General features: G+C 39.5%; 2 protein-coding genes across 2 annotated transcripts in view; one reads left to right on the top strand and one right to left on the bottom strand.

Moving 5' to 3' along the window:
- The window catches only part of LOC146495244 (uncharacterized), a 32,644-nt gene extending 16,687 nt beyond the window's left edge, over window positions 1-15,957 (bottom strand). The window contains exons 1-4 of the mRNA XM_085145727.1: window positions 15,862-15,957; window positions 13,441-13,554; window positions 1,175-1,312; window positions 846-959 (exon numbers count right to left, since the gene is read on the bottom strand). Of these exons, the coding sequence (XP_085001853.1) occupies window positions 846-959; window positions 1,175-1,312; window positions 13,441-13,554; window positions 15,862-15,877 (382 nt within the window). The 5' untranslated portion in view covers window positions 15,878-15,957. The remainder of the gene's footprint in view (window positions 1-845; window positions 960-1,174; window positions 1,313-13,440; window positions 13,555-15,861) is intronic.
- On the top strand, window positions 6,419-8,574 carry LOC146495245 (uncharacterized). Its single transcript, XM_085145725.1, has one exon. The coding sequence runs from the start codon at window positions 6,533-6,535 to the stop codon at window positions 8,153-8,155; it is 1,623 nt and encodes a 540-aa protein (XP_085001851.1). The 5' UTR covers window positions 6,419-6,532; the 3' UTR covers window positions 8,156-8,574.
- Window positions 15,958-16,689: the final 732 nt, after the last annotated feature.

Below are 16,689 nucleotides of genomic sequence, written 5' to 3'. Positions count from 1 at the left end.
GAGGCATCGCTGGAGGTAAATGTCCTGAATGGCAGGAAGCCTCGTGCCAGTGATGTGCTCTGCTGCCTTCACCACCCTCTGTAGTGCTTTACGGCTGCTGGCAGAGCAGCTTCCGTACCAAACTGTGATGCAGCTCATCAGCAAGCTCTCAATTGCACACCTGTAAAAATTTGAGGTGATGTTGCCGTTCATGCTAAACTTCCTCAGCCTCCTCAGGAAGTAAAGCCGCTGGCGAGCTTTCCTGATAGCAGTGTCTGTGTGAAGGGTCCAGGAGAAGTCCTCGGTGATGTTGACTCCAAGGAACTTGAAGCTGCTGACCCTTTCGACCTTGACACCGTTGATGTGGATGGGCTGGTGTTCTCTGACTGGTCGTTTCCGGTAGTCCACTATCATCTCTCTAGTTTTGCTGATGTTGAGAGTCAGGTTATTTTCCAGGCACCACTTGTACAGTGCCATCACCTCCTCTCTATAGGCCGTCTCATCATTGCCTGTGATGAGGCCTATGATGGTTGTGTCATCAGCAAACTTGATGATGGTGTTGGACTCGTGTTTAGCAACACAGTCGTGTGTGAACAGGGAATATAGGAGGGGGCTAAGCACACAACCCTGTGGCGTACCTGTGTTTAGGATGAGTGATGAGGAGGTGTGCTTACCAACTCTCACCATCTGGGGCCTGTTTGTGAGGAAGTTTAGAATCCATCTGCAGATTGGTGTGTGTGGTAAATGTGGCCTTTACCTGAAGGAACTTTATTTTTAAACTACTGGTCATTTTATTAACTGAGAAGATTTAACCAAATATTTAATCCACACCCTTTTCAGAAGACATTAAACATTGTGACACGTACTGGGAGCAGGAGGGACGCAGACTTCTTCACCATCACAGATACAGCATATGTGGCCTCTAGGACAGTCCTCACACCCCTTACGTGACAGAGCAAGATTAAGATGGCGTGGGCATTCTGGGTTTGGAGGAAGCAGTAAAGTAGAAAAGGACATGGATGAGCTGTGGTAAATGAAGTCAGTCTTATAAAGCTTGGCTGGCCAGTTTGGCTGTTTAACAAAACAAACCAAACATGCACATTTTAGAAAGAAACCGTGAGCAGTAGATGATAAGCTGAACAAATCTGAGTCAAAAGAAACTTGGCTGTTAAAATGTCACTTTGTTCAATCTCACCTGACAATGGAGCCATGCACACATGTCCACATCCATTGGAGCAGCACTTCTCATTATTAGGACAGTCTCTGTCTTTAGAGCAAGATTCAGTACAACGCCTGTCGTGCAAGCGCCGGCGAGGACACACTCCTGGCTTTGCTGGAAGGAAAGAGAAATTAGTGCAGACAAAGAACTCTAATCAGAAAGTGCAGTAAATGTGGATTTTACTGGGATTTATTAGATTTTTATACTCTCTCTCATTCTACTGACTGAGAAGACTCAATGAAAAATTTACCACACCCTCTTAAGGAGAAATTAAACATTGTGACACATACTGGAAACAGGAGGGACACAGACTTCTTCACCATCGTAGACACAGCATATGTGGTCTTTAGGACAGTCCTCACACCCCTTACATGACAGATCAAGATTAAGATGGCGTGGGCATTCTGGGTTTGAAAGAAGCAGAAAAGCAAAAAAGGACATGGATGAGCTGTGAGGAATAAGAGTTATGATGCTTTGCAGTCACCAAATTGGCTGTTTGAAAAAATCAAACATGCACATTTCAGAAAGGATCCGTAAACAGGCAGATTATAAATTGAACACATCTCTTTTTTTATTCTTTTTGCTAATAATGGACTCAATTTTATTATGAAGTTCAAAGACCTGTTAAACTTTGAAACCATGAAATCCAGGAAATTTGATGCTCGTAAATGTACGAGACCCTCTTTATGGCTAGTATCCCCAAATATCTAATAATCCTTTCTAAAAGTACACAAACTTTGTTCTTTTCAGTTAAATAGTGCATTTTTAATGTATTCTGGAGCAGGTAAAAATTCCACTAAATTAGTTTTTGCATATTTTTAAGTATAATCAAATTGTTATAGTTTGCGAGTACTTTTAATTTGGAGATTTTGGCACTTGTTTTTGAAGTTTGGATAGTGCCTTATAGTAATTTGTAAATGTTTTGAAGTCATCTGGCTTCTTAATAATTTAATAAAAAAAATTAACAAGCCATGTAATAATTTGAAAACCACTAGGGACTACTTATTACTATGTCACCAATTTTTTAAGGAGTGCATTACTTCTTTTTTTTTTACTGGTATTCAGTATATATATATATATATATATATATATATATGTTCATTTAGACACAGGAGGCAATGATCAATTTTAAAATTTAACATTTATTTAAATTTCCATCTTTTATGCTAACAATAATGCCAACAGTGTTCTCTTCACTTGTCCCACAACTCTTACAGTTTTGGTCCTCTGCTCCTCTCACAATTGGCTGATTTCCATATGTGCTGCTACTGTCAACTGCATTAAACTGATTTTACATTGCCTTGTTATTCTAATCTTTATCTGCGTTTTGGACTCCAAACATTCACACCTGCTGTTAGTAACCAGAGCTCACAAGAGTGTAAGGCGTGTAGTTCAATAAAGTGATCGATGTGTTCACTAGCTGATTTCAATATACCAGTAACTTATCAAATCTATATTTTATAGCAAGTACATTACTGATAAAAGTGGTAATAAACACGGTAACCAATAAAAAATTAAATTTCCTGTTATAAAAAAAATACTGCTGTGAGCTTGGTTTCCTAACAACAGGTGTGAACATCTACAGTCTTTAAGCTCTGGTAAAGATTTAAAAATAAAAGCATTAAATAACATAACATTAAACACTAAATTAGTTTGATGGTGTTGACTGCAGCACCTCAATGTTAATCAGCTGATGGTGATGGAAGCCGATTAGCGTTTTTCATCATGGTTGTTGGTGATGTGTTGGTCGAAACAAGACGGCTCTTAGAGCCGACTCTTTGCTCCTTATCCGGTCGTTAAGTCTGACGTAGTGATGCGCGAATCATGAACGAATCGTTCAATACTCGAGAATCACTTTACTGACTCATGAATCATGATTCACAAGTCCAACTGACTCACTGACTCATCCCTGTTGCTGTTAGCAGCAATGTATCTAGCTTATAATTAAAATTGTGGAGAAAAACACAACATCCAGTATCGTAACAAAAAAATTTCTGCTCTGAACTGGAAGAAAAAACCCTGAGTAGAAGCTCACATCGAGAAAATAGCTCCTCCGTTCACAGTAGCATCGCTCTGCTAACATGCTAACAGCACATTTCAGCTACTCACCCCCTCCCTTCCTGTGCTGAATCGTAAGCGAATCACTCACTCACTCGCTCACCCCCTCCCTCCTGGCTAACAGCTTCTTCTTCTTCTTGGTTGACAACCAATGTTAAGGCGTATTACCACCCCCAGGCTCACATTTCAGTGAACATTTAGATGAGAAAATATATATTTAACACATTTAAGGAAAATACTAATAAAATAAAATAAAATAAAATAAATGTTTATTAAGCGATTTTGATAGGAAATTGCTTAATTTTAGAAATGTTTTTGCTCTTTTTCGCTCTATAAAATAGTTGTTTTCTTTTAGAATCATTCATCTTAGCAGTAGGATTTACATGAAAAGAGAAACAAATTAAGTTTGAGTGAAAATGTACATTTTTTGCACTCTCTGGTCAACTGACTCAGTGAATCAAATGATTCAAAAAAGCCGAGTCACTTTGGTGAGTGACTCATTAAAACTCGATTCAGTAAAAAGAATCAAATTTACCATCACTAATGATTACAGTTGGTCCAGTGCTGGGTTAAAAACAGATGAGGCGTTCAGGTAGTGCTTGGAAATTTGAGCATTGAACATGTCTGTGTGTTGGTCTCTGTGTGTGAGAGACATATGTCGTGTCCAAATTCATGGGCTGCATCCTCCTGAGGACCCAGCCTTCGCGGTCTACGTGGGCCGGGTCCTCAGAAGGTCGGGTAGGCTGGAAGTAAACGGCTGGGGAAATTGGACGGTCTAGCCTTCTGATTAGCGTCACCGCTGTCTCGGTGGAGTTTAGTAAACTTGGCCGTCTGCTCCTTGCTATCTAAAATATAACAGGACACTGGCGTAAATTCTCGACCGTCTCACACTTCTGTTTAATCAGTTTTCTGTTTGACGTTTATTCAGCTGTGTGAAAATCCCAGAGGAACCCACCCGGGGGATTAATAAAGTTTTATTTTATCTAATCTAATAACTTTAATCTCGGCCAAACCGATTTACTCACGAACAAATAAAACACTGAAAAAAGCCCAACAATATCATTTTTTCCATTGTCTAAGTGACTTATGTATTACGTTTAACCTGAGTAGCAAAACTCCGCGGTGATCTGAAAATGATGCGCCGGGAGTTGTGCCGTTCTCGGCGGCTTCAGTGACCCTCGAGCTCCCGGCTTGTTATCAAGCTGGTGGGTAGCAGATGCTCCGAAAATGTCAAAGCACTTTTGCAAACATGCGATATCTTGATAAACCGAGCAGATATTTGATGTTTACACAGCTACTTTCTCGCCTGAAAATATGTTAAAAGTTTATTTTGTGACCCAGAAAGATTAGTAAGAGTAATTTTAAAACTTAGTAGCGGCCGCCATTATTGGAAACTGGAGTTTGGCTGGGCCGCGCTATGAATTCTGGGATATGGTAGGCCACGAAGGACACACCCGACCCATCCTTCAAATTCGGGGAAAAGGGGGACGCATTTGTCGGCTGCATTCGGAGGAGTCTATTTGGACAGCCTTCGGCGCGTCGCTGTGACGTAATCGGTCTACAAATGCGGCCTCAGGAGGATGCAGCCCATGAATTTGGACACGACCATAGAGAGATAGAGGGAAAAAATACACTAGACTAGTGTACAAATTGGTACTTTTTGCCCGAGTATAAGCGAATGAGTGACATACAGAAAAACACGGCAACTGGCATTACATGAGCAAATAAAAAGTATTTCATCTTGAACTGTTTTGTGGGTTTCATTTTAAGACTACTTTAAGTGTGTTAGTGGGGAGATAAACTATACAGACTATAAACAGAGACATTAAATGAGATTAGATTAGTTAAACGTTAATTAAAATGTGGGAAAATCAACTACAGACAGGTAGATGCTGTGAGCTTTAATTATCCAGTCAGAAAGGATGATTTTAAAGTCATCAACTGACTCCAACTGCCCAGATCTGAAAAACCTGTGTGCCAATCACAATGCTCTACTTAGTTGGCATATACTAACTACTGACAAACTATTAATCTGTGGCAGAACCCTGTCAAATCTTTTTTATTGTACCTATTGAAAAAGTTAATCTTACTACAACTGCTTAGCTGCAGCAGACATTTTTAGGTTTAACCTTGGCAGAGTGAGAGAGAGAGCTCGTTAAGCAGGCAGGTGTGAGCCTGGTTGCTATCGTGACTGCACCCAATGGCACGCACACAGACATGCGCCTCACTTCTGCTGCTTAAAATGAACAGAAAAGTCAGCCCAAAACAAATCGTTCCCAAATGAAAAGTACAAGTCGTATTGACAAAATTCTTTCACCGTGAGCACCAGCAATGTCTAGTCTACTGATTTCTCAGTTTTCATGCCTGTGGAGTTTATTATATAGACATGGTGACAGTGTAAAGACAGCCTGTACCTCTGATTTTCAAACAAACTTTCTGAGCCATTTTAACATTGGAGTCTATGGAAGAGATGGAGGGAGGAGGCTGTGCATTGGTGACATTTATGAAAGAACCATAACACCTATTACAATAATACACACATTGGATGAAAGACGACAGCGATGGCTACGTTTTGAGGGTAAAATGATGGCTGTAGAGCGAACATTGTGGACACAGCAGCAGTTTTAAGAAAAGATTTTAAGATTAATTCCCCCCCTCCTCTCACTCTGGCAGTTGAGCTGTCTCACTCTAGCGCCAACATTCCGTCCCATACACACCCATTATAAACTATAAAAAAAAGGATGACATTTAAACTGGAACTGAAGAAAAAGTATAATAGATATTGAAAACATAAATGCAAGTTGAATAGTTGAATGTTTTGGCTTCGTTTTAAAGTTTGAATGGTGGCTCTATGTCAATGTATGTGGAAGTGGTAAGAGTTTAAAGAGGAGTAAGTTGAATGAGAATTTGAAGGGTCTTTCCACTGAAATACATGGGAAATTTTTGTTGAATAAAGTTGAATAATTTTAAAAATATAAATGTTAAAAATGAGAAAAATAGAAGCTAAAAGCTAAAAATAACAGAATAAAACTTGACTCACCTAAAAAAAAAAGAATCCTCATTCAATTATGTCATGTGACAGCCTAATTCCTATGACATCATACTACGATCAAAGTATGATGTCATCAAAGTATCAATATGCCTTTGATCTGAAAGCCTTAAATAGGGGTTCGAATCCTAAACATTTAGTCAGTTTATTCGCAGCACTCGTGTTCGCAGCATTCAAACGTACGCCTTAGAAACATTTTGAAACAGTCATTTTATCAAGACTACAACATGTCTGAAAGAAAACACAGCAAAAAACAACAAGCTTACGCTGGCTGTCCTCTCGAGGGTGCACAGCCAAATTCCCCATCAGCTGAAAGTAGGCAGGTAAACCAAAATTTGGAGGAAAGGATTAAACAAATCCAAGTAGAGAAGATTCAACTTGAAGAGCAGTGCAGACAAATGGAGACCCATAATAAACAGCTGGAAGAAAGGCACAATGGGTTTGTCAAGAACCAACAAGTCTTGCAAGTAAAGCTTAATGAAGCACTGCACAGAAATGCAGAAATGGTTCATGAGAATAAACAATTGGACACTAAATACAGAGAACTGGAGGCCCGAAATAAAGACTTGGAAGAAAGGCACAAGGAAAGTCTCATGAACCAACAGAAGCAGCCCAACGTGGATAACATAAATGAGGGCTGGGGAATAATGTTTAATCAAGCAAAGCAGCGCATTGCAAGCCTGATGACAGAAAAGAAGCAGAACAGGCATGAGTTAAGAACAATGTCCTGCCAGCTTCAACAAGCACAAGCTGTTAATCGGGAGATCTATGCGAAACTCCAAGAAGCTGTCAACTTGAAACAGCAGCTGCAAGTACAGCTTGATGAAGCCCTGGAGGAAAACCAAGAGCTTCTTCAAGAGAAGAAACAGCAGGACATAAAGGAGAAAGAGATGGAATGCAAACTTCACAACATGAAGAAACAAAATGATGTCTTGCAAGTAAAGATTAATGAAGCACTGCACAGAAATGCACAAGTGCTTCATGAGAAGAAACAACTGGACACTAAATACAGAGAAGTGGAAGGCCGAAATAAAGACTTGGAAGAAATTCACAAGGAAATGCTGGTGAACCAACAGAAGCAGCCCAATGTGGATAACATAAATGAGGGCTGGGGAATAATGTTTAATCAAGCAAAGCAGCGCATTGCAAGTCTGATGACAGAAAAGAAGCAGAACAGGCATGAGTTAAGAACAATGTCCTGCCAGCTTCAACAAGCGCAAGCTGTTAATCGGGAGATCTATGGGAAACTCCATGACGCTGTCAACTTGAAACAGCAGCTGCAAGTACAGCTTGATGAAGCCCTGGAGGAAAACCAAGAGCTTCTTCAAGAGAAGAAACAGCAGGACATAAAGGAGAAAGAGATGGAATGCAAACTTCACAACATGAAGAAACAAAATGATGTCTTGCAAGTAAAGATTAATGAAGCACTGCACAGAAATGCACAAGTGCTTCATGAGAAGAAACAACTGGACACTAAATACAGAGAACTGGAAGGCCGAAATAAAGACTTGGAAGAAAGACACAAGGAAATGCTGGTGAACCAACAGAAGCAGCCCAACGTGGATAACATAAATGAGGGCTGGGGAATTATGTTTAATCAAGCAAAGCAGCGCATTGCAAGTCTGATGACAGAAAAGAAGCAGAACAGGCATGAGTTAAGAACAATGTCCTGCCAGCTTCAACAAGCGCAAGCTGTTAATCGGGAGATCTATGGGAAACTCCATGACGCTGTCAACCTGAAACAGCAGCTGCAAGTACAGCTTGATGAAGCCCTGGAGAAAAACCAAGAGCTTCTTCAGGAAAAAGAGCAACTGGAAAAAAGACAGGAGAAGAAAAACAAGCACAATTAGAAGAACTGGAGAAAAAATGCAAGAAACTTGAGGAGGAAATTACAGTAACAACCGAAGAACTGAAAACCCTCATCCTACAGAAAAAAAGAGCTCCAGGAACAGTGCCTGAAAAAGAAGAAGGAACGCTTCTGGTTTTTCAGGAGGAGGGACCCTCCTGCTTCCTCACTGATCATGAGGTGGCATAGCCTGGTCTTCCTCCACCGCTTTTCTCATCTCCTCACCCCTATACCTCCCCTCTTCTCCCTTTCTCTCCTTCCACCTCTCCATCATTCTCCATTTTTTCTTTCTCCCCTCCCTTCTTCATCCTTTTTTCTTTTTTCCCCCTCACCCCCCCAACTAGTCAAGGCAGATGACCTTTCCTGAGCCTGGTTCTGCAATAGGTTTCTTCCTTTAAAGGGAGTTTTTCCTATCCACCGTCGCCGAGTGGATTTACCCCCCCCCCCCCCCCCACACACACACACACACACTACAATGCTTCTTTAAAGATCTTGAAGCATTTAATAATTTATTCAAAAACAATGTAATTGGCCAACAGAAGTATATTTCATCTTGTCTCCCTATATTGTCTCTCCATCACCCCCAACCGGTCGCAGCAGATGGCCGCCCCTTCTTGAGCCTGGTTCTGCTGGAGGTTTCTCCTTATAAAAGGAGTTTTTCCTCCCCACTGTCGCCTAGTGCTTGCTCAAAGGGGATCTTTTGATTGTTGGGTATTTTCCTGCTAATACTGTAGGGTTTTCACCTTACATTATAAAGCACCTTGAGGAGACTCTTGTTTTGCTGAGATGCTATATAATCTTAGATTTAACTGAATTTTAAAATCATCTATTATAGCATCAAAGTAAAACAAAATGAAATGTAAAAAAAACCTGACATAAAAAATTAGATTTACCATCAAATAAAAATCCTAATCTCAAACATATTCTGATTTTTCTTGTGTTTTATTGTGTTGTCAAGTATGAAAAAACAATGTTGCATTTGTGCTCTCTGGTCATGAGTACTGGTATTGTATTAGAGCAGAATTTAGAGTAGAATTTGATAAAGGTGGTTTGGGTATGAGATGAACACAATTCATGAAACTATTAAATGTTGTTATTATAGACACTAAGTGAATATCTGTGGTAAGTTTAACAGTTTTCAGGGTTTTAGGCACATTTCTGCACATAGATTGGTCCAGAATGGAAAGTCTAAAGCAAAAAGCCTGAGTGAGGTGGACATTCTCATCATGGACTCCAAGGCCTCCTTTGTGACTTGCCATTTTCTGTCCCTCTCCTCCTTGTTGCGGTTTCCTGGGTCCTCACCCTCCAAACTCCATGGACCTTTCAATTAATCTTTAGGAAATGAAAAATAATAGTAATTTAAAAAAAACACTTGGGAGGTTTAATTTGTTTATTTTAATTTGTTTTTCACCTGTTGTACTTGTAGTGGAAAATGATTCTTTGCACAAACTGACAATGCTGAAAAAGCCAGGAGGTTGTGTTCTTTTGCAATAAAAAATGAATGCTTTCTGAATTAGGGTCATGATCAAATTGTAATGCTTTTTAAATCTTGCTTGAGACAATACCTACTAGACTGCAGTACTCTAAACCTTCATTTGTGTAATTTAAAGTACCACATGGGTTGACACACTGAATCAAAACATTGATTTGAGGAGAAATGTACAGCTTTCACACAAATTAACCGATCCGCTGTACAAAAACCACTAAAAGATCCCGCCACATATAATTTTGGGGTGCAATAAGACACCACATGCACGTCTTTGTACCAGATCTCTTGATTCTACAAATGCTATGTGATCTGCTCTGTGACCTTTGAGAGTGACATCATAATGAAATGGCTACAACCCTGCTTCTTAAACAAACTGACATAATGTGCTTTAAGTGACGCAAATTCTAGAAAAGTTCATGTGGAATGCTTAAAATCACTTTGTTTCAAGCCTGTTTTAAAACAGCATTTTTAAAGCTAATACTCCAATACAATAGTAATACTGGGAAAATGTCGGTAGCTGTAAACATATGCTTGTCCATACCTGTTGTGAAAACATCCATTCTACACTCATCATAATGTAAGTAAGCAGGGGGCTTCTTTCGTTCTAAATTGTTTAGTTAGTAGGGAAGTTACGTCTGTGTCGAGGCCTTTGTCGTTCTTCAGAATGTCATTTAACCAAATACAGCCGAAGCCCCCTTTCTCTTAAACAATGTTACTCCCTCGTTATGTGATTCAAGCTTTTGAAAACACCAGTAGGCAAACATGGTGGTGCCTTGTTTATCATTTCATAAAATGAAATGATAAACAAAGTAAAGAATAAATAAATAAAGATTTGGCTTGATAAAAACAAATCATTACATTTGATTAAAACTGAAATATTTTTTATTTGGAAATAGGACTGAAAGATGTCAATGATTGATTTTAACTGGTTGTTTCAACAGAGCTTTCCAAATTGGGTGTGTGAAATCCTACATATGGCCACTCTGACAAACTCATTTTTCTGCAGTTTTTGTGTGCTCACAAACTGTGAAATGTTCGTGCTATTTAATTCTGATTTTCCGCTTTTAGCACTTAAATTCCTCCCCTGCACAGAACGGGGAGCAACAATGGAAACAGCCGTGTGTTTTGCTTTAGCAGCAGGTATCATTTATACAAATCTATGACAGTGTTAAACATCCTCAGCACAAAATTACCCTTAATAATGTTGGATGCTGTTAACTGCTGCCAATTACAGAAGAAAAAATGTTACATTTGCTTTGAATGTGTTAATAATGTATTTTATCTGTGGTGTAAAGGTGCACCATAGTCAGTCTCCCACTTAAGCTTTCATTTTTGTTGCCTTCTATTAATTAGCTTGTTAGCTTGAGGCTGCTGTGGAGGAGGGCCCACAGCTTGACGGGCCAAAATCTATATCACTCACAGCCTAATTTAAGATACTTTACTTCCCAGAGGAATCACACGAGAACGGTTAGTGAGGGTTGATGCCGCTGCTTCCTTTCACCACAAAGTGACAAACATGAGTCATGTTTTCTGTAAGAAAGGCGGTTGTCAGATACATATTTTCGTGTTCCTATCTTGACTTGTTTCTTAGCTTATGCTCAAACGTTATATGCGACTATAAATGGAATATTGTCATATTATATCTGTTTATGTAAACCAATGGGCAGAGTCTAAACCAGGCATGCACTGACTATAAAAACTTGATAGCTGTGCTTAAAATACCATTTTTGTTGATAGCAGTGTTGGTGTTTTTATTTTATTTTTATTTTTTGCAGCTCTAGTTTGAACATTGATTTGTTTTCTGGAAGTTTGAAACTGTAACTCCATTAATCTCCCTACTAGGAACAATCCGATACAGAGATACATTATGTCAGAGTGAATTCAACATGCTTTCTTTTTTGTTTTTAAATGCAAACTTTGTCCAAAACACGATATCCAAATACTCTCACAAACAAACAAATACAAAGAAAGATACCTAAAAGTAATGAATATTATCTTTAATGGGACAGGAAATCACTTGTTTTGAAGTAGATTTAAGTAAAAGCAGCAGGTCTGGAGCCACACTTCCTGTTCTCTGAATTGAGGTGTTTTTTTTCAGTCCCATTGTCACAGACGTATATAATCAAGTGCCTAGCCACGCAGTCTGCCTTTACAAAAACATTTGTCATCATCAGAAAAAGAAAGTCTTAATAATATTACAGAAAGAAAAAAAGTATTGCATTAAAGAGAAGGCCACAGTAAATGTGTAAAGATGTTTAATGTAGATTGACTTGGTACTTTCTAATCAGCGGGGCTCATTGCACGCATGACCGCAGGATGTCCTGCAGCACTTCTGCTCTCCTGGACACTGACCAGCACACATGGAGGTGGTTTCAGGCAGAGGGCAGCAGCCAGCCTTCACAGACATGCCAAAGACAAAAATATGATTAGTTACAAAATACCGTTAACCACTTGGTGAATTATTTAAAGGGTCTTGGCTGCTTTGTGCATCTATCACCTTTGTAGGGAGCCATGCACTCATATCCGCATCCATTGAAGCAACACTTCTCAAAAAAGGGACAATCTCTGTCATTAGAGCAAAATTCAAGGCAACGTCCGTGGCCCAAGTGTCTGTGAGGACACACTCCTGGCTTTACTGAAATGAAAGAGAAATGAGTATAGACCAAGAACTCCAGAGAGTGTGGTGGGTTGTCCCTCTGAAAGATCTCCTTTGACCTTATTGAACCCTGAATTGCAGTAAATTAATAAAAATCTCTTCTACGAGTTTCTGGAAATTGTGAAACATTTGATTGTGTTTTAGGCTGTGGCCACCCCGTTTCTCTGAAGGATGCTTACTGCACTTCCTTCTTCTCGACTAAGGTATGAGTTTCATGGAGATCCAGTTGATTAATCTCTTGTTTCAAGTTAGATTCCTCCCAACGTGTACACTCCAGTTCCCAAATATCAGGCAAAACTTATACAGTCTCATACAAAATTACAGCAGTAAGTCTCTGGTCTGCAGTACACAAAGAAACACATGGTCATAAAGAAGTTCTCTTTCATGTTTCATACAATCTCAAGTAAATGTGTATGAAATTAAACATTTTCTCTTTTTTTTTGCACAATTGTTAGAGACAGACCTTTCTGACTTCTACCGATTGTAGATGACATGATAACAGATAACCTGTAGATCAGCGGTCCCCAACCCCCGGGCCACAGACTGGTACAGGTCCGTGAGTCGTTTGGTTCTGGGCTGCGAGAGTTGAGGCTCAGTTGTGAAATTTATAGTTTTTATCGTTTTTATCATTAACTCGGTTTCCCTGGCTCTTTTCCCGTGTGTTATGAATAAATTTTCTTTTTTAGGTACCGGTACTGGTTTTATTTTGTTGTATTTATCCGCGACACCTTAAAGGCTGGTCCGTGTAAATACTGTCAGACATAAACCGGTCCGTGGGGCAAAAAAGGTTGGGGGCCGCTGCTTTAGATAACTGTCACTTTGTTCGTATCTCACCTATGGCTGGTACCATGCACTCATGTCCACATCCGTTGTAGCAACACTTCAGAATAAAGGGACAGTCTCTGTCATCAGAGCAAGATTTAGCACAATTGCTGTGTGCAAAGTGCCTGCGAGGACACACTCCAGGCTTTCCTGAAAGGAAGGAGAAATTAGTGCAGACAAATAACCAGAAAGTGTGGTAAATGTGGCCTTTACCTGAAGGAACCTTATTTTTAAACTACTGGTCATTTTATTAACTGAGAAGATTTAACCAAATATTTAATCCACACCCTTTTCAGAAGACATTAAACATAGTGACACGTACTGGGAGCAGGAGGGACGCAGACTTCTTCACCATCACAGATACAGCATATGTGGCCTCTAGGACAGTCCTCACACCCCTTACGTGACAGAGCAAGATTAAGATGGCGTGGGCATTCTGGGTTTGAAAGAAGCAGAAAAGCAAAAAAGGACATGGATGAGCTGTGAGGAATAAGAGTTATGATGCTTTGCAGTCGCCAAATTGGCTGTTTGACAAAATCAAACATGCACATTTCAGAAAGGATCCGTAAGCAGCCAGATTATAAATTGAGCACATCTGAGCCCCTAACCCCCCCAAAAAACTTGCCTGTTAATTTGCAGTAAGTTCTAGCAGAACAAACAAAATACTGACAAAGTCTATCAGTGTTTGTTCACGTTCATCTTTTGCTCAAAGGAATGTGCTCCTATGTGCAAAAATACTGTCTGTGTACTAGTGCACAACCACAGGCGGAGAAGGCCAGTTAGTGGATGCTGGGTCATTGTGCTCACAGATTTGCAGTCTCTCTGATAACATGTCATTTAAGACACACTTTCACTTTCAACCATGCTCCAATAGTGGTGTGTATTAGTGATGGGTCGTTCGCGAACGAAATGGCTCTTAGAGCCGACTCTTTGAAGTGAACGACGCGAGCCGGCTCCTTATTGGGAGCCGTGAGGTTTTTTTTTTTTCTTCTTTCTCTCACCCTCTCTCTCGCCCTTTTTTCCGCTAAACTCCGCATGCGCGGCCTGTACTTTGCGCTGGGCAGAGGGGGGAGGGGCGTTAGTTACACTCGCAGTAGCACAGGAACAGAGCCAGAGAGAAAGAGAGCAGGGACAACAACGTCACATTAGAAAGGTATAGTAATCATCCGCTATTTTCAGTTGCAGATGATAAAGGATTCAGAAATCATGCAGGCCCATATGACAGAGAATGTGCATCTTCTATTTGTTTTAATATTTTAATTTATATTTAATTGTGTTGTGGTTTGCAGTGTTTTGTGTTGTTTCACGTTAAATTTGTTTAAAAGGAAAAAGCTGAAAATTTAAATAGTTAAAAGTTTAAAATGTAAATAGTTGTTTTTTGTATTATATGATTTATTTATTACATGTAGAGTGAATAAATAAAGTATATTTATGGTGGACCTTAGAGACAAAGCACGTACAAACTCCAAAACACGTAAAAACTCAGAAGCACGTACAAACTCAGAATCACGTACAAAAGACAACAGAAGTGCTCCAGGTTTCTAGGGCGCAGTGTTGAGCTTTTGTTACCTAGTGGCTACACAAGCCAGGAAGTATCAACAACCGGATTTGGTGTGTGGTAGTAACAGGTAAATGAACTTTTTTTTTTAAAATTATTTGAATAAATACGAGTGCTTGTCTATAAATACACAAACAATACACACATGCTTTCAATTGTGTAATTTAAGTGATCGGGGTAGCTCTGTTTTGGAAGTTCAGTAAACGCTAGAAATGTGTTTTGGAGTTTGTACGTGCTTTTTGGAGTTTGTATATGCTTTAGAGTTTGTACGTGCTTTGTCTCTAGGGGCCATATATAAACATATATAAATAAAACCACTTTTTTTACATTAGTAATTCCTTTTCTGCATAATTTTATATTATTGTTAATGATTAAATAATTAAAGCAACAAAACAACCTGAAGAGCCGGTTCGGAGCCGAAAGAGCCGGCTCTTTTTAGTGAGCCGAGCCGAAAGAGCCGGATCTCTAAAAAGAGCCGGAAATCCCATCACTAGTGTGTATGGTACATAGCTTGTGTTTAATATTAGTAATGAAACCAGACAACTGAAAAATGTTATAATGAGCAGCAGTGTTTGTGTTTGATCTCACTTTCCTTTCACTTTACTTTAGTGCTGTGTTTCATTTTTGTGGTCAAAGATTGCATGCTGTTATATTGTCTGCATGCATTGACCCTGCCAGTCACTATCACAGTATTTTGTTGTGCAGCAGCTATTCCTGAAGTGCAGCAAATTCCTCTCTCCTCTTCCTCTTCTGTTTTTCTTGAATTCTGTTTCACGGAATGATGCTATTGGACCTCTTTCTTCCTGCTAAGGAATGAGTTTCCCCGAGAAGTCTAGTTTAAATTCATATTACCACCCCACATTTACACTCTAATTCCCATATATCAGACAAGACTTGTGCAGTCTGATACTGCATCATTACAAGAGTCTTAATGGTTTTTGTTGTTCAGTACCCAACTTACCCCCAAGCAAAAAAAGAGATTAACACAAGTTTTCACCTTCTCAAATTTCATGCAGTCCCAAGTATACATATATTAAATTATTAATCTTAATATATATATTTTCCTATATTTAATTATGTCTGCACAAATTAATGGTCAGTGACAGCCTTTTTGCAACTTGCAGCGTGATATGTGTTGCAGCAGTTGAAATCTATTGGATAACTGTCACGTTGTTTATATCTCACCTATGACAGGAGCCATGCACTCATGTCCACATCCGTTGGAGCAGCACTTCTCATTATTGGGGCATTCTCTGTCTTTAGAGCAAGATTCGGTACAATCTGCGTGTATGTAGTATCTGACAGGGCACACTCCTGGCTTTGCTATAAAAAAAACAACAACAACATCCATTTAGACAAGGAGCTCTTGAAAATGCAAATGTGGCTTTTATTAGAAGAAACTTAATTTTTGTACTACTTCGAGTGCTTTTATTTAATGAGATTGTTCACACACACTCTTAAGAAGACATTAAACATCGTCTAAGCGCCAGCGAGGACACACTCCTGGCTTTGCTGGAAGGAAAGAGAAATTAGCGCAGACAAAGAACTCTGACCAGAGAGGGTGGTAAATGTGGATTTAACTTGAAGAAATTTTATTATCTGTCAAGGTTTAACCAAAGATTTACCACACACACCAAGAAGAAATTAAACATTGTGACACGTACTGGGAGCAGGAGGGACGCAGACTTCTTCACCATCACAGATACAGCATATGTGGCTTCTAGGACAGTTCTTACACCCCTTACGTGACAGAGCAAGATTAAGATGGCGTGGGCATTCTGGTTTTGGAGGAAGCAGTAAAGTAGAAAAGGACATGGATGAGCTGTGGTAAATGAAGTCAGTCTTATAAAGCTGTCTGATTGCCAGTTTGGCTGTTTAACAAAACAAACCAAACATGCACATTTTAGAAGGAAACCGTGTGCAGTAGATTATAAACTGAACAAATCTGAGTCAAAAGAAACTTGGTTGTTAAAATGTCACTTTGTTCAATCTCACCTGACAATGGAGCCATGC

This window comes from Neolamprologus multifasciatus, chromosome 20 (assembly GCF_963576455.1).
Source record: "Neolamprologus multifasciatus chromosome 20, fNeoMul1.2, whole genome shotgun sequence".
NCBI classification, from domain to species: domain Eukaryota; kingdom Metazoa; phylum Chordata; class Actinopteri; order Cichliformes; family Cichlidae; genus Neolamprologus; species Neolamprologus multifasciatus.
The sequence above is the reverse complement of the archived record's forward strand: the minus strand, read 5'-3'. Positions and strand labels throughout refer to the sequence as shown.

Coding starts and splice junctions, on each gene's coding strand:
- LOC146495245 (XM_085145725.1), top strand. CDS start 6,533: ATGTCTGAAAGAAAACACAGCAAAAAACAACAAGCTTACGCTGGCTGT.